At 43.5% G+C, this 23674-nt stretch overlaps 1 protein-coding gene across 9 annotated transcripts in view; it reads right to left on the reverse strand.

Moving 5' to 3' along the window:
* PARD3 (par-3 family cell polarity regulator) overlaps positions 1-23674 on the reverse strand; it is a 766284-nt gene that overhangs the window by 481229 nt on the left and 261381 nt on the right. For all 9 annotated transcript variants that reach the window (XM_053261606.1, XM_053261605.1, XM_053261600.1 and 6 more), the window contains exon 3: positions 2834-3014. In XM_053261606.1, the coding sequence (XP_053117581.1) occupies positions 2834-3014 (181 nt within the window). The remainder of the gene's footprint in view (positions 1-2833; positions 3015-23674) is intronic.

Raw genomic sequence — 23674 nt, forward strand, 5'->3', positions numbered from 1 at the left:
AACATTCAGGGATTACTAAAAGCCTGGCTGAAAAAAAATGTGTTGAGGGCTCTTCTGAAGACTGGTAAAGATGTTAAACCATGAATGTCTATAGGGAGCGCATTCTGCAGCCCAGGCACAACTATAGAAAAAGCCTGTTCCCGAGTCACTGTCAGACAAGCTGGTGGTATATGGAGACGGACCTCTCTCGATGATCTTAATGTACATTCGGGAGCATGCAGAGGGAGGCCAGGTAACCTGGTCCAACAAGGCATTACTCAGCTTTGTACATGCCTTGACTAGAGTAAGAGGCATATGGTGACCCTTTCTTGTTCCCTATCCTGCAGTCAACGTGACTTGAGCCATTTTGTTTACTGAGCAATAGTACTCAGGAACGGCAATGGAGAAAGATAACTTTGGTAGTTTGCTTTTTCAAAGCTGTTTATGAAAGTGATGGGCAGGTAAACCATCTGTAGTCACTTCCATGGGGACCTTAAAGCATGCCACAGTTTTGCTGTTACCTTTTCCACTAATCTGTCTGGCCACCTATCTAGGCCGTGCATGGGATAGTTAATTAATTGTGTGCCTTGGTTATGTTAATGAAGCTCAAGCCATTTGTTTCACCAAGGTAGAGTTTAGCTAGAGAGAAGACTGATAACATTTGCCCTAAATCAGGACTGCACAACTTCAGCCCTCCAGGATTGGTTTGGTTTGAGCTCCCATAATCCCTAGCCACAGTGGCTAACTGTCAGGGATTATGGGAGTTGTAGTCCAACTTATTCAAGAGAGCAAAGTTGTGCAGCATTGCCCTAAATCAGAGGTCCTCTAATGTTGTTGGACTTCAACTCTCACAATCCCCAACCAAAGGCCACTGGGGCTGGGGATTATGGGAGTTGAAGTCCAATAACATCTGGGGACCAAACATTGAGCATCTCTGTCCTAAATGATAAATTGGTAACACTCTTGAGCTGACAAGGCTATCATGGACAAGGCTATAGGAGCCAGCGTGGTATAGTGGTTAGAGTGCTGGACTAGGACAGGAGAGACCCGAGTTCAAATCCCCATTCAGCCATGAAACTAGCTGGGTGACTCTGGGCCAGTCACTCCTCTCTCAGCCCAACCTACTTCACAGGGTTGTTGTGAGGAGAAACGTAAGTATGCAGTACACCACTCTGGGCTCCTTGGAGGAAGAGCGGGATATAAAATGTAAAAATAAAATAAAAATAAAATGGAAGCCATTGGCTTCTGTGAGCTAAAAGTAATTACAGGCATGGGTCAATGAGGCTTCTCATTGTTTAAGAAGGATGTAGTAAGTAAGGAAGGATGTATTAATTCCATGTTGTAAATAGCCCAAGGTAAGGCCTAAATACCCTGCGAGGGCAAAGCTAGATAACATTATAAGAAATATAGGGTGCACCCATAAATGGCAGTTTTCAACCTTCTCCTTCCTAAAATGTAGGCCAACTACTCCATGTCCTGACTGACCTGAAGATGCGCAGTGCTCCCGTCCCCCTGCCCACAGCACATAGTGATGTGGAACAGGGAATACATCAGAACATGTGGTTAGTTGTCCAATATATGTTGTTTTCTCTCTTTCTTTCTCTCTGCTGGTGAATTATGGTAAATGGACTAATAAAATTTGACAGAGGTATATGTAATAGTCGGAGTAGTGGAGGAAACTCAAAACACAGTGGACAACCTCCCAACTTCATTAGTCATGATTGCATCCTACTGAAATTGATGGGACGAAGTTAGTCATTATTAACTTGTCTCATTTATTTCAGTGGTGGTTAATCAACTGTTCTGGATGTCACCCATTTCAACTGCAGCTTCACGTTTCTTGTAACATGCAGTTCCATGTTTCACACTAAAGCCTTGTTCCAACATGGGGCGGGGAGGGACGCGGTAGTAGCATAAAGCATCCCGAGGGCATGCCCAGAAGGCTCATCCCAGCACTGATGCTGATCACCCTCCCCTCACAACTTCCCCTGCCCTTGCCCCAGCCCTCCTATCACGGAGGCATCACACTTGCAGTGTTTCCCTCTTCAGAAAAACACCATAAGCACCGAGCGCATGGCAGTGTGAGCTTTCTCGGCACATCAGAACCAGGGCGAGACTTGCTGGCACACTCTGGATATGCTGTAAACAAATACAGCAACCCCCCCCCCCTTTTTTAAACTATCTGAACAGGGCTTATATTTTGCTGTACTGAGATTGTTTACTCCTTCAACCTGCAACAGTTCCTGGATGGGAAAATATAAAAAAGAGACTGCCTGATCTTCATTTATGTGAAAAGGAAATAAGTGATATTAAGTCAGGGGCTCTCATACCTAGATCCCCAATGGCCACTGTGGCTCAGGATGATGGTAGTTGTTCTCCAACAACATCTGGGTACCCAATTTTGAGAACTCCTGATATAAGCAAAGTGCATCATCAGGTGATGTTTAACCTGCAAGATGGCAAGAGAAATCTCTCTGGCCATCATAGACTTGTACAGCCCCAAACTATGTGCAAGCCCATTTTTCACATTTCCCCTCTTCATTTACCAGCTGAAGACTGCCACTCTGGAAGCTACAACCTGGAAACTGTGCTGCAACTTTGCATGCTTGGCATTTGTTGATGCAACACACACAGTTTAGGAGCGTCTGAAGCAGTTCATAACCAGCCTATTAAAAACAGAAAGGCAGAAGCTTATTTACTTGCCTGCCTCAAACGTTTACCCTGTTTCTGAACTTTAATCAGCTTCCGATAAAGACACATAATGAATCATATTCCCAGTCACATGAAAGGGTAAACAGAAGTTGGCATCCTAGTAAATGAAGATGAAATGAGCAGAGGCACAGCTTTTACTCACTTGTGCGAAGAACTGAAGGCGTGACCTCAATTTCACTTGTTGCTTGGTAAGGCTGGAAGGCTGACACAGCATTGGTGCCCAGCTCGCTGCCGAAGATCTCTGGACTTTGGGTGCCAGTGGAGCTGGCACTGGTGCCATCTCCTCCATGGTGCGGGTCTTGCTCGTCAAATACAGCCACAAGCTGTGAATGGCAAATTGATCAATGGTTAGAAGGAGAAGCGATACTAAAGCACATCATAAATCAGCTTCATCAAATACAGAAGGCGATTACCATTTGTTGGACCAATGTCTTGCACCACAAAATCCTGCCAATATGCCACCTGGGTCCCTAGGATGCTCACATTCCAACATAGTTCCTTAAAATTTCAGATGGCTGTCTCAATCGAATAATTTTAGACCCCTTTTTCATGCTGGTGTGGTTGCTGCTGTTTCCAGGGTCCGTGCCCCAGCGGTAGCAGAACTTCTAAATTCTTCTCCTCATATGGCTTGCTGCTGAGTTATGATTAGCAGCTATGAAGTAGATACCTGGCTCCTTGGGAGATATATCACCTACATAGTTGCTAATGGCAATATAACGGCAACCCACATGGAAGAAAAGGCCTTAGATGTTCTGGCACCAGCATGGGGAAAAACGCAGGAGCAGCAGCAGCAGCAACCATATCTTGAAGAGCACATCTAACAGGGAATTAAGAGCATAGCCCTCAACAGTCTGCATAACACACATCCAACCGGAATACAAACAGAGATCATAGAATAAGTAACGTCCATTTCCTTGCAGAGCACATGAAGCGCAGAGGCAAAGTAAAGCACTTCCTTAAATAAGGAGTGCTGCTGTTGTCTTATTCTGTAATTAGTAAGGAGAGCTGATATATTCTCACAGCAGCCCTGCAAGGTAGGGATGCAATACTATCTTCAGTTTTCAAATTTAAAAAAAAGCAGAAATGGGGTGGCTAAAATGACTTTCCAGCAAAGACACAGGAAGACTTTTTATTGCAAATAACTGATCCCTCTTCTCCTAATGCCAGATGGTAACTGTGACAACTGAAGCAGCAGTGCATGTTAAAAGACGAGAGCAGAAACAAAGATTTCTAGAAATGTTTTAAAGCCATGGGAGGAAACGAATCGGAATTAAAAAAACAAACAAACCACCCAGAAATTTTGACAAAAATTATCAAATGCAACTGTGCTACTTTAAGAAAATGAAATGCATTATGTATAATTCAGCACACACACAAAGAACCTTTTGGTATATTCAGGGAAATCTAAAGTTAAAATGACTTGGCTTTAGTTTGACCAAATTATTTATTGTTAAAACATGCAGTACAGCCACAATTATAGATGTATCTGCAACACCCTAAGGTTCTAAAGCATGTGTGTACATTTGTGCACAAAACCAGTAAAACTGGTTCAAGACAACCCAGCCTGGTCCAGTTTCATGCACTGTTGAAGCAGACCCAGTTCGAGTTTGAATCAAACCAGTTTGAAGGGGCTCGGAGCTGGGAAATCAGGAAAGGATTCCCCTTTATCAGTAAAGGGCGGGGGGGGGCAAGGGGTTCTCCTAAAGGTAAATGGAGCGAGAGGTGAGTAAGAAATTACCCTAAAAGTGCCCCCAGTGGCGGCTGTGGAGGCTGCAGCAGCTGCGGGGTGGGGCAGCGGGGATGGCGGCAGTTCCACCCCACCCTCAGCGGCCTCTCCCGAGTAGGCAGGGCTGGTTTGGGCCTTTGCACAGGTGTGGAGATCATGAAAATGGCTTCCACACATGCATGGAGACCATTTTAGTGACCTCCCTGTCGGCGCAGAGGCCCAAACTGGCCCTGCCTACTCAGGGGGAGGCTGGAGGAAATGCAGAGAGCCACAGCTGCCAGTGGCACTTTAAAGTGATTTCTTACTCCCGCTTTATGGGTAAAGGGGAATCCTCACCAGATTCCCCTTTACCAGTAGAGTTCGGGTCAAACCAGGCCCGGTTCAAACTTGGACTAACTGAGGCCAGTCCGGTTTGACCCCGAACCTGTTGATCCGAACCGGCTCGCACACCCCTACTTAAGAGCAGCTTTTAATGGAGCACAAGGTGCCAGAAAGGCCCCAATGGGCCATAGTACACTGCACACTGAATCTTGTCCACTAAGTAAAACTCAGTATTATCATGGAGCCACAGAATAAGCTGATATGCAGTAGCAATCCAAACACTGGAAAAGGCTCAGGTGTCAAGGCCCGCTTTTGTCCACTATCTGATTTGCACGTCCTTAGTCACAGGCACATAGCACATTCACTGTTGCACTGGGTTGGCCTAGCTCTCTGCTCCACCATAGTCTGGACAGGAGGGTCCCTAAAAGAAGATGGTGTCACAAGATCCATATCTTCCTATTCACTGAGTATCACCGTGTTCAGAAAATAGGTTTGCATGAACTAAAACAAGCTTCTTATCTCTTTCACACCTTTGTTTGTTTCTCAGTTACCCTTGTGTGTTTTTAAGCATTCATCCATTTCCTTCATTTGATACAGAAGGTGACATCATCTGAGGCCAATGAAAAGGAAGAGGACTCAGAAGTTGTGTAGTGTTAAGACTGTGCAATATGCTGGGCAGACTCCCAGATTGTTCCCTTGCCCAAATAACTGAAGAAGTACTGCAAGAATTGAAGGGAGCACTTTCCCAACACAAGAGTAGCTCGTTTAGTAATTCAGTCAAAAGCGGCACCAATGGGATCATCACTACTTTAGAATCTTAGGGGGAATTGATCTCATCAGCATGAATTGTCTGTAACAGTATTGTTTTACAGTTCTGCTTTTAGAAGCATCCTGTGCTCACTCTGAAAATCAAACTATTTCCTAAGATTCTTTTGTCCAATGTTTCCATTTTAGGAATCAGAAGAAAGTATTATTCCATATTCCCAACCCACCCAACCTATTTTTCTAGTTGTTATTGGGTTCTCACATCTCTAAGCAGGAGTGCCCCTGCTAAATGGGCAAAGAGGCACCTTTTAAAAGTGGTGATTCTCTTTATTTAGCAGGGGGAAAGCAACTGGCCCTATCCACTCCCAGCACAGTACCCCTCCAGTGACTGTTGCTGGTGTCTGTCTTATGTTTCTTTTCAGACTGTGAGCCCTTTGGGGACAGGGAGCCATCTTTATTTATTTCTCTGTATATACCGCTTTGGAAACTTTGGTTAAAAAGCTGTATATAAATATTTGTATTAGTTAGTATTAGTAGTAGATTGGAAAGGGTATCATTATCTTGCCTGATAGTAATATTTTGATTTTCATATATACACAATTGTAATACATTGGTACTTCTTGCACAGAGAGGAATTAAACCATCCTGCATTATTACAAGTGCTACCCAATATCCTACAGCAGTATTTTAACACAGTATAAATAGTATGTGTCTCCAGTATTGCTTCATTAGCCAGTTCCCAAGAGAGAGATTTCTGCCTTTGTATGAGATCAGACATTCTACAACCAGGCACAATGAACAACAGCAATAAAAACACAGATTCCTGTAACTATAGTTTGATTGATAGATTCTTGTAACGGCAGTTTAATTGTATGATATGAGCTCCTTAAATCTGTTCTTGTTACTATGCAATAAGAGTAAGAGAAGTGAGAAAATACTGCCTAGCTGCCTATTCTTAAAATCCTCAAATGAATGATTAGAACGGCATATAACCACCGCCCTGGCAGCACAAGGACACAACATACAGAATCAAAAAGTGTAGACCTGTAATTGATTGTTGGGTAGGGAAGAACACAGAGGAAGGAAACTCTCCTTTGCTCCTTATGACACCCCATTAGTTGGGGTAATGGGTCTCCTGAGACCAACTAAGGACCCTCTGTTTGCAGCCCTTGCTTTAGCTGGGGTTTCCACCCTAAGACACCAGTACTCTGTATCTGTGATGCTCTGTTTGCGAGTACTACAGCCTAGGGATGTGCAAGAATCTGTTCAGCACTCCTTTTCTGGGGCACCAAACTGGTTCAGAAGTCTGGCATTCGAGTCGGTTTAGAGGCGGGGTCCTTTAAGGGGCAAGGAGGGTGCCTCTACTTACCATGCCATGGGGCTGCAGTGTACCTGCTTGCAGCCCCAGTGAACATCATACTGGAAATGGCCGAAGCATGTGTGCACTGTGCACATCCCTACTACAGCCTCCAAAGTCAGGGCGTGAAGGCCACCCACCCTGTCACCAAACAGCCTAATGTAATTCATGGGTATTTAGCAGCATGCTGCTTCCACCAACACCAACTCTACATTGTCCCATTTGAACCTCCTGTTGGGATTCCCCAAGGCACCAAAGAGACTCCAACAGTAGGAGGAGCCCACTATAGCCTGGACACCTTTAGGGCTACAGCCAGGGACAGACAGACACCCCCTGGAAGAGCCCTGGCACCCCTCAGCTCTCAGCACCCCTCAGTGGGGCTTCTTCGCTTTCCCTCAGCACCCCTTCATTGTCCCCAAGAATAGAGGTGCCAACACACCAGGATGGAGCTCCAGCTCTAAAGGCAGAGTGCTCTCCTGGCTGCTCACTCAGGGCCTCCTCCACCAATGAAGCCACTCGGCAAGAGGAGGTGGTCAGCTCTTGTGACTCCTCAGGAGTAGGGCTGAAGTGGGGAGCCAGAAAGGGAGGGGCTCTCACTGACTACACAAACCCTCAGTTCATACCTGTTATGGCCCAGACCTCTGAGTCAGAAGAGTCAGAGGAGGAACGGGAGGATTTGGTTGGGAGAGCAGGCTCAGAAGCACAGCAGGAGGATTTGGCTGTGGGAACAGACTCTGAAGCGGAACGGCAGCAGACAGGGGAATCTGAACAGCTGGCAGAGATGAGGGCTGAGGAGACTGATCAGGAGGAAGCTGGAATTTCACCTGTGTTAAGACGACGTCTCAGGAGAAAGGCTCAGTGGGAGACATGCAGGCGTAAGATCTCGCGGGAGAGGGAATAGAAATGCTGAGTCAGGACAGCCTGATTGGCGGCTGGTTATCTCGAGCCCTATATCAAGTAAACGCTGTTCCTGAGAGGTACTGTCAGCAACGTTGCCTACCGCATACAGTGTTCCTCGTGCTTATAATTGTTCAACCTTTTTTGTTTCAGCCTGTCCTTGTTCTGTTCCTTCCTTGCTCCTTTATTTCAGTTATTGCTCAGATATCGTAGAGGGGAGTACCTAGTTCAGTTTCAAGGGGACATTATTTTGTTTCTACTACTTTATCTTTGAGAGTCATCCTTCGTTTTCATCCATGTAGCTAAGCTGCTACTTTCTTATTTACAGAATGTCTATCTTGACTCACAGAAGTGGAGCTGGAGGGACTAAAAATCCTGTTGGGTCAGCCATGCCAACATATTTGCAACAATACCAGCCTTCCACTGGTCCAACAGCCCTACCAGAGCGCTCATGATCCCAGCTGCCTTGTTACCTAAGCTGCCTTGCCTAGCCCACATCCAGACACCTCCTAAATATCCTTCCCAGCCAGCTGTGTTGTCTGGCATGGGTCTGGCTTCTACAACCATTTTGTCTCTATCATAAATTAACCAATCTTATGCAAACCAAGCAGGCAATAACAGGGGGCAAAAGCAAAGAAGGTTGTGGCCAAGCCAATAGCTCTAGAGAGCTTAAGCCATCAAGCCAAGCCATGGATCATTATCAGAGACAAACACAAAACTAACACACTCCAAGAATCACTAGCCAACCTGGCCTGAAGAAATCCTCTTGCAGACACCTAGGCCTCTTGCTCTGTTAAGATCAGCCCATATGTCATATGCACCTTTTGTTAAAATAAAGCATCATCACACAAAGTTTTAAAACAGATAGTGATCTATTTTTTGCTTGTGTTCCTTAGAAAGATTATAGTTAATCTAGGTTGAGAATAAAATTCATCCACTGAAACTGCACTGGGATGAACCAAACTCAGATGAAACAGTTTCCCACAAACATCACCCCCATATTACAATGTCCCACCACTTGCTGTTAGCCTTTGAAACCACCCAAGAAGTTCCCATAACTCACTGGTAGGTCTTAGCCCACCATTTTTGAATCCCTGGTGTGTGTGGGAGTGTGTGTGAAAATCTGGAGGTGATCCATACGGGCCATATGGTTAATGGATTTGGCAATAATGAAGTATTTGGCAAGAGTGTCACACAAAGAGCTACATATTAACGTCCAGGATTATAATGGAGTGAAGTCAACTTTATAATCACAGGATTCTCCAAGGGGCAATTATTATTATGAGGTAATACCCAGAAATAGCTATAAGTAATAGTATGGCTTCTCGATACATTTATAGTCCCAATACCCCCAAATCCTGGTCTGAGCCCTTTTTGTGTGGAGGACTAGATTAATAATTAAGTGTGGGCACCTAAGCAGTGTTCTCTCTAACAGGGATTCCCAGTTGTTGCAACTACAACTCCCAGAATCCCCATGCAAAAGCCATTGTAGCTGGGGGTTCTGGGAGTTGTAGTCAACAACATCTGGGAATCCTTGTTAGAAGGAACACTGCACCTAAGTCCAAATGAGAATCAAGATCATCTCATTTTTCTTAACTTAGGAGAGGCCTTGACAAATATTCTTTGGATGTAGAAGCCAGCCCAAAAATTTGGGAGCCAAACAATGCACACTTGCCAAAATTACTGGACTGAATTATGGGCACTGGGCCTTTATACTTAGAAAAGGAACAGGGCTGCCTGGGGCCAATACAGATTTTATTAACCGAGTCTAGACACCACAGTTAAATTTCTGGGGGCCATGGCTCCCTGGCACTTGGGATTGTTAAGCCCTGATTTAAGAGCAAACACAGAGGAAAATGCAAGTGGACTTGCCTTTGCACTTCCTATTTCTACACATCTCCATTTTATCCAAGACAGAATTTTTAGATCTTCCTATAGAGGTAATGCACATGCTCACAATGCAGGAAAAGATTGTGTATCTGGGGGTAAGCAGGTTGTTTGGAAAAACTATTTCAGGTGAGACAGAGCTACCGCAAACCAGGAAGTGCAAGGCTCTGCACAGAAAAACAACTTGTGTCTCAATGGCACAACAACAAAACTACCAGGAATATTTCCGCTCTCTTAGAGTTATGTATTGCTTCAACACGACATGCTGCATCTACTGACTACCTGCTGAACACACCATTGATGAAGGTGCAGCATCATCTTTGGGACAGGAGTTAACAACTACAGTTCTTTGCTGTCATTTCTGCTGACAAATTAATTCTTGGTGGTTCAGAACAGGTCGATTTGCAAGTGCGTGATCAGTGCGATACTGAGCATTTAGAGAAAAAGCAAGCCTAATTTGTATCAAGATGGAGAGTATAGATTGAAGAGATCTGAAGGAGATGCATCAAACTTGATTCCCCCTTGCTCTGACACTATTCGTATGAAGTTTGCCCCTCCAATTACAATCCATTCTATAAAGGCTGATAGGCAAACCTTCCCTGATTTGTAATACACCCATTACTGCAAATTGCCTCCAGTCCCCTCTATACACTCTAAGTAGCTAGCCTACAACCTGAAGTATTATTCACTGGCCTTCCGTCCTTGGAAAATTAACATTTCTTGTTTCAAGCTCTCTCTTTGATCTTCTACAATCTTCCTTGTTACTAGTACTGACAGCATAACCCTCCCTTACAATTTTTTTCAATTCCAATGAAAAGCACCTTGAGAAGTCATATTTTTGCATGCCCTCTAGGAAAAAACAAAACACAAACCAGAATAAGCCTTGTTCAAGTTATGAGATACCGACAGACTGCTCTGCTTTCACAGGAATGTTTTGACACATTGGGGTTACACAGTGTAAAAGTAGGTTAGCAATACTATAAGGCTGCAACAGACCTCACAAAATTATCTGAAACTCTGTTTTTTGTTTTTTTTTAATGGGGGGGTTAGCTATGGAATATTGCAACAGAAGCAGTTCTAACATCTTGCAAAATGAAGTCGGGCAAAGAGGAGATTACAGGAAAATGTGGTGGAAGAGACGTGCTTACTGAATCTAAGATATGGAGGGTGTTACAGAGCAACTCTGCACTTTTGCTCAGAAGTAAATTCTATTGTGTTCGTTTTAATGGAATCCCAAGTGGACATTCCAACTTAAGTCATCTTCCTCTGGTGTATACATGAGACACCACTTTTGCACTATAGAAAGCCATTCATGCCCAATAGCTTCCCATTCAATATTAACATAAGAGGAAGACATTTCCATATTTACTGGAGAATGCTCTAAATCAGGGCTTCCTACCCTGTGAGCCTCCAGATGTTGTAGAACTACAACTCCCATCATCCCACAGCCACAGTTGGTTGTTCAGGGTTTCTGTGAACTCTCCTAAACTTTGCTACCCAGGAATCTCCATTACACATTACAGGGGGCCCTCATTATCCGTGGTTGGTTTCAACAACTGCAGTTTTGCGTATCCACGGATGGGTCTTAGGGACGTTTCTTTATCGGAGGTATTTTTAAAGTAAGCAAAATTTGCCTATTCATGGTTTAGAGTGGCTGGAAATGACCTGGAAATGACTTCCGATGTCATTTCTGGCCGCCATTTTACAATGCAGAGCCCTTTTGCGGCTCTTAAAAAAAATCCTGCGATTTGGGGTTGGGGGGAGCATTGATGGAGACCTGTAGAGCAAGTACAGTACTTTATTTATCTTATCCACTGTAACCCCCACCCTGGCTTTTTTAGCCCTTTTTGTGTGTGTAGGAACCTAAACCCTGGATTCCCATAGGGGTAGGGTTTCTTTATTCACAGTTGCCCTGCTAACTGGGCAAAGAGGCACCTTTTTAATGTGGTATTCTCTTGATTTAGCAGGGAGAGAGTAACTGACTCTATCCAGCCCCAGTACAGCACCTCCAGTGACTGTTGCTGGTGTCTATTTTATGGTGTGTGTGTTTTTGGATTGTGAGTCCTTTGGGGACAGGGAGCCATCTTATTTATTATTTCTCTTTATAAACCACTTTGGAAACTTTTGTTGAAAAGCGGTATATAAATATTTGTAGTGGTTGCTGTTGCTGTACTCACACCTATAAGTGAGAATGGAACCCCTGCGAATAACGAGGGCCACTTGGACTAGAAAAATGCCCAACTTGTTATGCAAAATCGGCCTTGTCAGACTGCCTGCAAAGGACTGTTCCATCTCTGCAGAGACAAGGAACAGCGCAGCTAGAAGGTGTCATGGGGGGTCCAGAATCGGATCTCACGGCAATCCATTTCCAGTACTTTGCCTTCTGCACCACTCGCATTCTGAACCATCAGCAAGGCCAGAAGGATTAAACTTCATGGACCGAGGCTGCCCTCTAGGGTGCAATGCAAAGCTCAGCACTATCAGCCAACTCCTTGGTTGTACAGAACCAAGTTGGTTGTTTTGCCTCTAGGATAACTCAGCCACCTGAGCAACTCATCCAAGTAGTGCAGACCTGCTTCATTCTGCTTTGCTTTATCCTGCACCTACTTGACAGTCTCATAGTCACAGCAGTAGTTCCAAGCTCTAGCTTCGTCTCAAGCCCTAGCCAAGTCATGACAACAGCTAATCGACAAGCAAGATCTCCTAGTAAGACAGTCAGCGGGATTCTGAAACCAAAACATATGTCTTCTTAACATCCTGACTAGAACATAACCAGATTAGGCGACAGGTTGTGAAACCTGTCTCATTTCCTACTCTAGCTACCCTGACTGTACACAGCAGCGTATTTAGGGTTATTAATCAGATGATGTGATTTCACCCTGAATGGTTAAGGACTCTTACATTAATGCCTGAGCCAGGCTCACAAATGTTGGCCATCGGTAGCGTCCCAGGGGACAAATGCTCATAGTGATTTTTGGCAACATTATCCCCTTTAGAGATGGAAAATGGGTGATAGCACTGTTGCACTTACAGCTTTCTGCATGTTATCACCCTTTCTTTATCCCCACCTTTAAACAATTAAGAGCAGAATTGCAGTTGTTTTTGCAGAGCAAGGGGTTCAGGTCAGGGTAACAACAAACAAATTGTATTCTTTCCACAGAGTAATCTTTGAGGACATTACTGCCAGTTTTCATTTGCTTTCCTACGACATCGATAAAATGTGATAGTAACTTTTGTGTTTTAAAATGTTTTTAAGACACCATTTGCAAATTTGGCCACGGCAAACCCAATGGTCAGAATAATAAAAGCTTGATAATACATGGGAAGCAGACAGTCTTGCAATGCTATCACCTGTTTTCCATCTCTAGCAGTGCAGACCTTATCAAAAATCCCAATGAGCATCCATTCCCCCAAATGATACTGACCACCCCAGCTGGTTGATAGATTTAAAAGAGATATGTGTTTTGGGTGGGATATAAATATATAAAATAAAATAAATGGATACTGTGGCTAAGGAGCTCAAGTATTTGATCTCACTACCAGATCATTTCAAAAGTTGGGACAAAAAACAAAATCAATGTTGATTTTGGGGAGTACCATGTTTTAAATTTACAGCCTATCTTCTCCTTAAGTCTCAGATGGGAAACTGCTTATCTCTACTTGATCCTCAAAACAGCATTAACAGTTCAGTTTCTGTTACTCCCATTTTACATTCATTGGAGAGGAGAGCTGCACTTGTGGTAGCAAGCATGACTTGTCCCCTTAAGTAAGCAGGGTCCGCCCTGGTTGCATATGAATGGCAGACTAGAAGTGTGAGCACTGTAAGATATTCCCCTTAGGGGATAGAGCCACTCTGGGAAGAGCATCTAACTTCCAAGATCCCTCCCTGGCATCTCCAAGATAGGGCTGAAAGAGATTCCTGCCTGCAACCTTGGAGAAGCTGCTGCCAGTCTGTGTAGACAATACTGAGCTAGATGGACCAATGGTCTGAATTAGCATATGGCAGCTTCCTATGTTCCTATGGAACTAAGCAATATAGGAATGACTTGGTCCAAGGGTATCCAGTGAAACTACAGCACTGCTGTCTGAAGCAAGTTATCGCAGAGGGAAAAATCCAACACCACATACTGAAGAGTTCTGGCGTGCTCTAGGCACCAAATGTGGGTAAAGCACTCGGCTGCTGTTTTTGGATCACCAACTCGCTGAACTGAACTGGTAGCAACATTGGCATGAAATGCAGTGCCAAACCACTGGCAGGTTACTGCCAAGTCTAATTTAATTAAGTGGTGTCTGACAGGCTTAAACTCCAGATGACATGTATGCAGCCACAGCAATGGGTAGCATTGAGAAGCAAGAAAGGTCCACAGGGGCTTGTAAAGCTGGCAAGCAGCACAGCAGCCAGAAGATCTGTGCTGGCCTTTCACCAGCCCAAACCTGTCCACTGCTGGCCTCTGCATGATGCCAGTCTCTGCTGACAGAGATGTATAGTCATGATTTTGCATGCAGCACTTTTCAGAAAACAAGAAACTGTCTTTCTGTATTCTAGGTCGGCACCAAAATCACAACAGAGTAGATACTTGGCAAGAAGTGAAATGCTGGGGTGTGTGTCTGTGTGGTCAGTTATGTAAAGTCCATTTATTCTGGAAGGCACAGCTTTTTTGGACTGTGTATGCATGTTTTATGGACTGGGGTACCTTAGACTGGCTTAAAGTATGCTGCTCTTTGTGCTTTCCGGCAAGTGCATTATTATTGTTTCCTATTGGTTTAAAATGCTTGTTCTAATGCCTGAAAGAGCCTTTGCAAAGTTGGGATGAAATGTTTCAAATCCTTAGACAGAATAGCAAAGATGGTATATTTTGGATGGGGGGAACCAAACTGTATCTTAATGTACATATATAAAGCATACAAGTGCTGATAATTGGTGCACTATGTATAGAGATATACATTGGTACATGACATGCCCCAGTGAATTTGGGCGAGTTGACATTTACAGTAATTATGTTCAGTTAATAGGCCTCCTATATTCCATTCTATGCAAACTGGCAGAAGGCACATCCCCTGAAGTGCCCAGGCAGTTTTGCTTGTACAATTAATCTCTACCCAAAAGCAATGTCTTTCCCTAAACAGAGGACAGCACACGCGGACAGCTACCTTCCATAACTACATCTAAGATGCTAATTTCACACAATACTCCCAGTGCTGCTTCCTAGGGAAGTCAATGAATGAAAGGAGAAGCAAACGTTTTCCACTCAGCTACCCACTTGATCTCATCTCTCTTCAGCTCTGTTCAATTTACCTTCCCAAGAGAAAATGTGCCATAAAACCTAACTTGTTTTACTCATCCTGGGATCTTCATTAAATTGTCACAAGCCTCCTGCTGACACAGATGAATCAAGATCCCAGGATTTTCTGCTCCGAGAGACAAGAAAACGTACAATAACCCAGGAACTCTAAACCTTATTGCAGTATGTCACAGCATGAATTTCTCTAGGAGCATGACAACATCAGAGGAAGCAACCACACTGAACTAATAAATACTTGATGCAAGAGCAGAATGGCTTTCAGGACACTGGTCATGCACCCATCCATCACCTGAGCAGGGCTGCTTTCATATCCTGAGCAAACGAATGTCTCAGAAATCATCCTTGGTTGCATTATTGAATGAAGAGAACAAAATAAAACAAAAATCAAGAACTAACGATATTTGTGAATGTCAGCGCACTTTGAAGGACAGAAGGGAACCCACAAGGAACTCACAATTTTTAAATTAATAATTCTTTTATTTATTTTGTATTTTATTTTATTGAATTTCTATCCCCTGCTGACTTGACAAAGAGGCACCTTTTAAACATGGTGATTCTCTTTATTTAGCAGAGGGAGAGCAACTGGCCCTATCCAGTGGCATGGCCAGAACCTAAGGGGTATACCCGTGAGTCAAATGGGCCATAACCCAAAATTTGGCTTTTAAAAAGCCAATCTGGCAACTCCACCCCCAGCACAGTACCTCCAGTGACTGTTGCTGCTGTCTATCTTACGTTTCTTTTTAGATTGTGAGCCCTTTGGGGACAGGGAGCCATATTATTTATGTGTTATTTCTCTGTATAAACTGCCCTGAGCCATGTTTGGAAGGGTGGTATAGAAATCGAATAAATAAAATAATAATTCTAAAAACTTAGCAAAAGTAACAGTTCTGTCAAACGTCGTAAGATCTCCAGGATGGTGATTTCCCCCCATGAATGTAACAACTTAAAATACAGAGATTTGCCTTTAGCACTAAGCCAGCTGATCATTGCCAAGCCCTAACTACCCCTAAGTACCGCAGAGCATTCGAGCTGTATTGCCCTCAGCAGTTTTATATGGTAGATATGGTAGGATATCTTACTCTGAACACTACTACCCATGTGAAATACAGGCCATAGAGGATGTGGATCAAGTTTTATTATACTGAAATTTTTAAATGGACTTGTGTGAGTCGTTAGTTTTATCCCTGATTAACATACCAGGTAGAGATGATGAAGTACATATCTCATTTCTCTTGTCAGACCATCAAGCCAATGTTACTTCCAACCAGTGTTCTTTTTTTAAAAAATATGTTTGCGGAATGAGTTTTGTTCTGGGCGGCAGTATTAAGCCAGTGTGCATGCATATGCATCCCAAGTGGGGTCTTCCTGATTCAACCTAAGCGGGATCTAAAATTATCTGAGCAGACATTTTAAAAAATGTGAGTGTGTGCGCATACACACACACGCCTTAGAGGGAACACTGCTTACAACGTGGCTAAGTTTTGTTTAATAGCCATGAACATATGACACCTAATTACCCATGTACTAGAATAGTTTACTATGTTACTGTATATTCGTAAAACTATGCTGTTGCTATATTGTTGTATGGGTATGACACTGTGTTCCTTTCTTCATGCTTCTGTACTGGTCAAAAACTGTAATAAAGTTTATTTATCTACCTACCTACCATCCATATATTTGCAAGCCTCTGTCCTCACTAGATTGCCCTTAATGCCAAGAAAAAGGAAGGCAAGACTGGCCCTCTAAGATTTGGATTCAGTGGGATCATATTTCCAACTGCATGCATGCTCAGGAAAAAAACAATCTGAGATGCTTCATATGGTCACACTTTAAGGGCTCATTCCCATATGCATGATCATCACTTGATTATTGCATAATTCGATAGATTTGTTGCAGTTGTGGGCCATCTCTGATATATCACTTACTTTCCTTTAAAAAAAATTTTTTTTAAATTTTGCCCGTTCTCCAAGGAGTTCAGAGCCAGTACCTCCTCTACCCCCAAATTATTGGTGTTTTTTTAAAAAAAAAAATTACACTCATGACAGCCTTGCAAGGTAGGTTAGGCTCAGAAGAAGTGTGATTAGCCCCAGATTATCCAGACTGAGTAGAGTTATGAACTTGGGTCTCCTGGCTTCCTTTCTGGTACCACCCCTCCCTTGATAATGCAAGCGACAAAATTTTCAGGCCTCCTTCCATCAAATCCAATGCTTTTCTATTTAGCCACTTCATACCATTGGTTTCAACTGTCAAGAGTTTACCTACTTTTGAATAGTAGTGTATACACCTCTTCTTTACCTTGCCAAATAACTCAACAATAGTGCTGTACGTGATGGTAAAAGTCATAATTCCATTTCAAAATTCCCAGCCCCTACCACAAGGAGGCAGTGCTTCATGGAGTAACTGCCCCAGGGGGAGGAGTGGGGGCTCTTTAAAAGCTGCCCAGCACTGGGGAGAGTTGGGTGGCTGTGGAGCTACTTGGAAACATGCAGGGGGGAGGGCAAGGAGTGCCAAAGGGAAAATTGGGCACTTGATGTTGGCAACCCTGCATCTCTCAGCCACTCTGCAGTGTGGGCTGGAAATTCTGAAACACAATTCCAGCTTTTACTGATGCAGCCCTACTAAACAAACCACTGGTGTTAAACTCGAACATTCGCTAAATACTTGGCTACACCTGAATACAAGATAATAATGTAAAGGACAGCAAGATTCTGAAAATAATTTAATTTGCAAATAAACGCTACAGTTTATAGTGGTGTTGTGCTGCATTGAAGTATCTGCTTTGATTTAACTCGGTTCATCTTACCTGAGCTGATACTCACACTGCTTCAAAAAACAATAAACTGCCTTTTCTCTGGATCAGTTATTAAAGTGGGAGAAACAATCTTGAAACTGGGAATCAGCTTTAGCCAAGAGAATAGGTGATTCTGTGTAATAAGACAAACACTGAAGCCTTAATAGTAAGTTTGAAAGCACACGTCTTCTGGTGTGAAAATTCCCCATACATGCCAAATTGGACTTGCATGCAAATAGGATAAGGTGAACAGCCACATGAAACAGTAGATTGTAGGTAACAAACAGTTCCAAGGCTGGATCAGGACCAAGGCCCATCTAGTCCACCATCCTGTTTCACACAGTGGCCCACCAGATGCCGCTGGAAGCCTACAGGCAGGAGTTGAGGGCATGCTCTCCTACCTGCTGTTACTCTCTTGCAACTGGTACTCAGAGGCAGCCTGCCTTTGAGGCTGGAGGTGGCCTATAGCCACATGGTATGAACCTTCTCCAGGATCTGTTAACAATGGTTCAGTGGTGGATTCAACTGATGAGACCAGTTTAATGAAAGAAGAGCCCTTATACACGGGATGATCATGAAGCAAATATAATGGAATGGGGAGGAGCGGGGAAGATATCCAAAGAGAAATTTGATGCAGTACAAAAGTGACTAGCATTAAAAGATTCTTGGATAGTTATTTTCATAATTTAAAAAAAATAATATCTGATGAGAGATCTGTTCCAATTCCAAGGAGACTGAAGAAAAATAATAATGACACATTTTGAAGTAATCAACATCCCACTTTCCAGGCAAATCTACATTACAAATTTAAAGTGATGCTCCCTTCCCACACCCCCAAACATCATGGGAATTGCAGGTGTATGTAGGTGCTGAAAAATTCTTATTTGAAATCCCTTGTACTACAATTCCCACAGCTTCTAAATTGGGAGTGAACACACTTGAGCAAGTTGGGAGGTAGTTTATGTTTGTAGTGCATGCATAAGTCACATTTCTCACTCATACAAAAATGCAATTTCCCCCATCTACTTCAAAGATGATGATATATCTTAAGGGTATAACCATGCATATTTATAAAACAGCCAAAGGATCATGCCAAAGATATTTACAATGAATAAAAGTACCTCTCTGATTTGGGAAAGAAGCTTTCATAAAACTCCAACAATCATAATTACAATCTTTATATATATATTTCTCTGAGGTGTACCCCGTTGCTAATCCCATGCGTGGCAGCTCCTGCAAGAGTTTGTGAGCAGATGCCAATTAGCAACGGGGAAGGGCAGAAAGAAACTGATGGCCAGGAGAAGAAGCAATGGCCAGACCAGTTGGTTGTTGGAGGAGAAGCAGCCGCAAGGCCGGCCACTAGGCAGGGGAAGAGAAGCGACGGCCAGGCCGGCTGCCCACCTGCCGAGGGAGAACAAACTGGGGCAGGGAGGAGACAGGGATAACTAGGAGCGCAGATGCTCTATGCCAGGTCAGCTAGTTTGGGAATAACCTACCATTGACGACAAGATTGTAGCTGCGACTAGATTGTCTCCAAGTTTCCATGGTTGGGCAAGATGATTGAGAGAGTGGTGGCTTCCCAATCTTGGAAAAAACTGATTATCTAGACCCATTTCAAACTGGCTTTGGGACTCACTATGGGGTTGAGACTGCCTTGTTCGGCCTGATGGATGATCTCAATTATGTATTGACAGAGGGAGTAGGACTCTGTTGTCCCCTGTTAACAGAGCCAAGAGGTACTTTTTTAAAGTGGTGATACTCTTCTATTTATCGGGGGAGAGCAACTGGCCCTATCCTAACCAAGCCCAGCATCCCTCCAGTGGCTGTTGCTGGTGTCTGTCTTATGTTTCTTTGTAGACTGTTAGCCCTTTGGGGACAGGGATCCATCTTATTACTTTATTATGGTTTTCTCTGTGTAAACCGCTTTGGGAACTTTTGTTGAAAAGTGGTATATAAATATTCGTTGTTTGTTTGACTCTGTTGATCCTTTCAGTTATCTCAGCGGCGTCTGATACCATCAACCATGGTATCCTTCTGGGTCGCCTGAGGGAGCTGGGACTGAGTGGTACTGTTTTACAATTGCTCCATTCCTACCTCTCTGACAGATTCCAGATGGTGTTGCTTGGAGACTGTTGCTCTGCAAAGTGGGAGTTAATGTATGGAGTTCTGCAAGGCTCCATACTGTCTCCAATGCTCTTTAACATCTACATGAAACCGCTGGGTATATAAATATTTGTTGTTGTTGTTGACACCCAAATCTATTTCTCCATATCAACATCATCAAGTAATGGTGTAACTTCCCTAAATGCCTGCCTGGAGGCAGTAATGGGCTGGATGAGGGATAACAAACTGAAATTGAATCCAAATAAGATGGAGGTACTGACTGTGGGAGGTCAGAACTCGAGGGATGGTTTATATCCGCCTGTTCTGGATGGGGTTACACTCCTCCAGAAAGAACAAGTATGTAGTTTGGGAGTGCTCCTGGATCCCAAACTCTCTATGGTTTCTCAAGTTGAGGCAGTGGCCAGCAGCACTTTTTAGCAACTTTAAGCTGATATATTATCTACACCCATTTCTGGAGGTAAATGACCTTAAAATGGTGGTACATATGCAGTCCAGAATTGACTACTGTAATGTACTCTACATGGGGCTGCCCTTGTACATAGTTGGGGAAATTACATTTGGTGCAGAATGCAGCAGCCAGATTGGTCTCCGGGATAACCCGAATATATTTCCCAGCAAAATACAAAGCGCTGGTTATTAACTATAAAGTCCTGAACGGTTTGGGTCCAGGGAATGTAAGAGAGCACCTCCTTTGTCATGAACCCTCCTGCCTATTAACCTCCTCTGGGGAGGTCTGGTTATGGCCACCACCAGCTCGTTTGGTGGCTACTCGGGACCAGGCCTTCTCTGTGGCTGCTCTGGGGCTCTGGAATGCACTCCCTGTTAAAACCAGAGTTTCTCCATCTCTGGCTTTTTTAAAAAAGACCCTCAGGATGCACCTGTTTTCTCAAGCTTCTAATTAATTTTCGTTAATTTCATATCATAATTGTGTTAATCATTTTCTTGTGTTTTTATATTGTATTTTAACTTATGAACACTGCATAGGGATGCACATGTGTCAGGCAGTGTAGAAATATGATAAATAAATAATAAATTGTACAGAAGCATACACAAGGGTGAAATTTAGGGTGTGTGTGTGTGTGTGTGTGTGTGTGTGTGTGTGTGTGTGTGTATAATGTGGAAGTAACCAATTATTGGTTGGACATGAAGACGAGTAACTATAAAAATCAATTTGTACGCTTTCTAACGACTGAGCTGACTTGAACAGCACAGAGGCAGTCCCAAATACTTAATCATTCTCTGAGCTTCCCTTTCATACATGGTTCATTAAAAACCCATTTCAAGGTAACTAGCACTCCAAAAGGCTTGCAACAGGAAATATAGTATGAACGGAACCATTTTATCCAATGCACCTCTATTTCCCATAAGCCTAAAGTTAAAATGGCAAATAATGGCACCTAAGAAAAATCCTACATCAGCGTGTGCATGTAACTGCATGGGAACAATGTGTGCATTAATGCAAAAACCCAGAAATGAACGCTTTAAACAAAAACACAACGTGGCTTCATTTTAGAATCCCTATGCAACTAATGTGCACTTAGTGCATTTAATAAACAATTAGCCATTATACTGTCTAGCTCCCTACTGTCAGGATTTCATATCAAATCTCTCTCTCTCTTTCATAATTATCTTTCAAAACAGCTACCCATCAGGCATCTAATCGAAAGAAAAACATACTTTGTCACTGAAAATGAATTTTAAAAGCTGTTTCATTTGCCCCTAAATGGCTCAGTGCAACTTTTGCATATTTAGGGAGAAAATTGGTTTATTAGTACTCTCAAAAAGGCGTTTCTCTCTATCCAGCTGCAAAAGATTACCACTTTCCGGGGAAACTTACGCCCAGAATAATCGCTTGAATGATGCAGGAGCTGCTGCAATGAGATTACATCCCATGCTCCTCCAGACGCATTTGAAGAAGAGAAGTCCTAACGCGGGCAGGCTGACTGGTATGTTAACTTATGAGTGGCCTCAATGGCTGTATATAGTATATAGCAGAATTCACTACATAAACTTCTGGGCTCAAACAAACCAACTGATCAATCCGAACCAAGAAATAATTTTTTTTAGGGGGCTCCAAACGCAAATGAGTCACGAGAGCAAGACGTATCCAGAGGAGAGGGGAGAAGAGCAGGTCTTGTGGCAGCAAGCATGAATTGTCCCCTTGGCTAAGCAGGGTCCACCCTAGTTTGCATTTGGATGGGAGACTATTTGTGAGCACTGTCTGCTGTAAAATATTCCCCTTAAAACAGGAGTGGGCAAACTTGGCCCTCTAGCTGTTGGTAAACTACAACTATTGTGGTTGTAGAAGATGGACGTTATAGTACAACAGCACCTGAAGGTGATGGGGCTGTAGTTCAGCAGTAGAGCATCTGCTTTTCATGCAGAAGGCTCCAGCTTCACTCCCTGGGCTCTCCCAGTAGCACTGGGGAAAACGTCTGCCTGACGCTGCCTGTCAGTGTAGACAATACTGAGCTAGATGGACCAATAGTCTGACTCGGTATAATTCAGATTCCTATGTTCCTAGACCATTTATACAACATAGCATCAATTGGTGGTGCACAGTAATATATAGCCTCTCGTTGCAGTTTACAGGAAGGACGCAAAAGAATCTGGAGCAGCAGCTGAATTGTCACCCTATGAGCAAACAGAAATGATTTATATGGGGAGACTGTCTGCTGGACTTTGACAGAATGACGGCCTTTAAGTAGGCTGCTCACAAAGTCACATCTTCTCCTCTACCTTTGCAACAGTCTCATGAGGAGATGCTCTTGTGGAAAGGCCCAGGCACCAGTTTAGTCAGCAGCATAATATTCGACACTGGGTGGGAGCTCCCGGCATCAGAGATATTATTCCAGGAGCAGCTCTTAACTCTGCTGTTACACAATTGCAATACGAACACTGGAGAAGTTCACATGGTCTCAAAACACAGCAGGTGCGGACATCCTTTGTGAGCACATCCCCAATAGCGCTTATAGCTTTGCAACACTCAAGCAACAAGCTGAGGGGAAATTTCAAGTGGACACAGATTTTGGCTGATTCCCAACCAAGTCCCCTGCCTACTAAATGAACTACTCTCCACATCTCTTCTCACAGCTTCTACTGCAACCCTTCCTCCTTCCTCTTTCACCTCAACCTCCCAGATCTGTTCCTTCAATCACTCATGTACACCCCTTTCTTGATAGCTCCTTTTTTTCCTTATGCTAACAGTAAGGTAACATCACTAGAGAGGGTGAAAGCTAAGTGCTGAGGTCCAAAGAACTTCACGAGAAGTGGCACGTGCCCAAGAAAACTTTGGTCTCGGTCTCAAATGGCACCCTCACTGGTTCCAACAGGAAAGCCATTCCTGAAGCCAAAGATCGTTGCAAAAGCAGTTTTTGATAATAGCATGAAGGTCTGCTGCTCCAAGGGAGGGAGGAGTTTAAATTTTCTTTTAAAAACCTCCTTTTGAAATATTTGAGCTGACGGGCACACGTAAAGTAGCTCTTTGGATCCCAGCCAAAAAGAATCCAAAGTATCTCAACATCCCTAGATACGGTCTAATGGCACATAGAGCGGCAACTTTGCTGATACTAAGCAGGTCTGGGTCTGACCAGTGCCTGGATAGCTGATCACTTGGGACCTCCTTGTGCATTGCCCTGAGTTCCAACATGGAAAAAAGATGGCATGCAAGAATTAGTTTACCTGAATTAACGCTTTATTATTTTAAAGTACCCATGTTTTGGTGAACTTGTTTTACACTTGTTAATCTACATTAAACAGACAGTTCTTAAAGGTGATTCTTCCCCTTCCATTTCAAAGCTGTCAGCTGACCA

The sequence above is a fragment of the Hemicordylus capensis genome, chromosome 6 (genome assembly GCF_027244095.1).
Source record: "Hemicordylus capensis ecotype Gifberg chromosome 6, rHemCap1.1.pri, whole genome shotgun sequence".
In the NCBI taxonomy this organism is placed as follows: Eukaryota; Metazoa; Chordata; class Lepidosauria; order Squamata; family Cordylidae; genus Hemicordylus; species Hemicordylus capensis.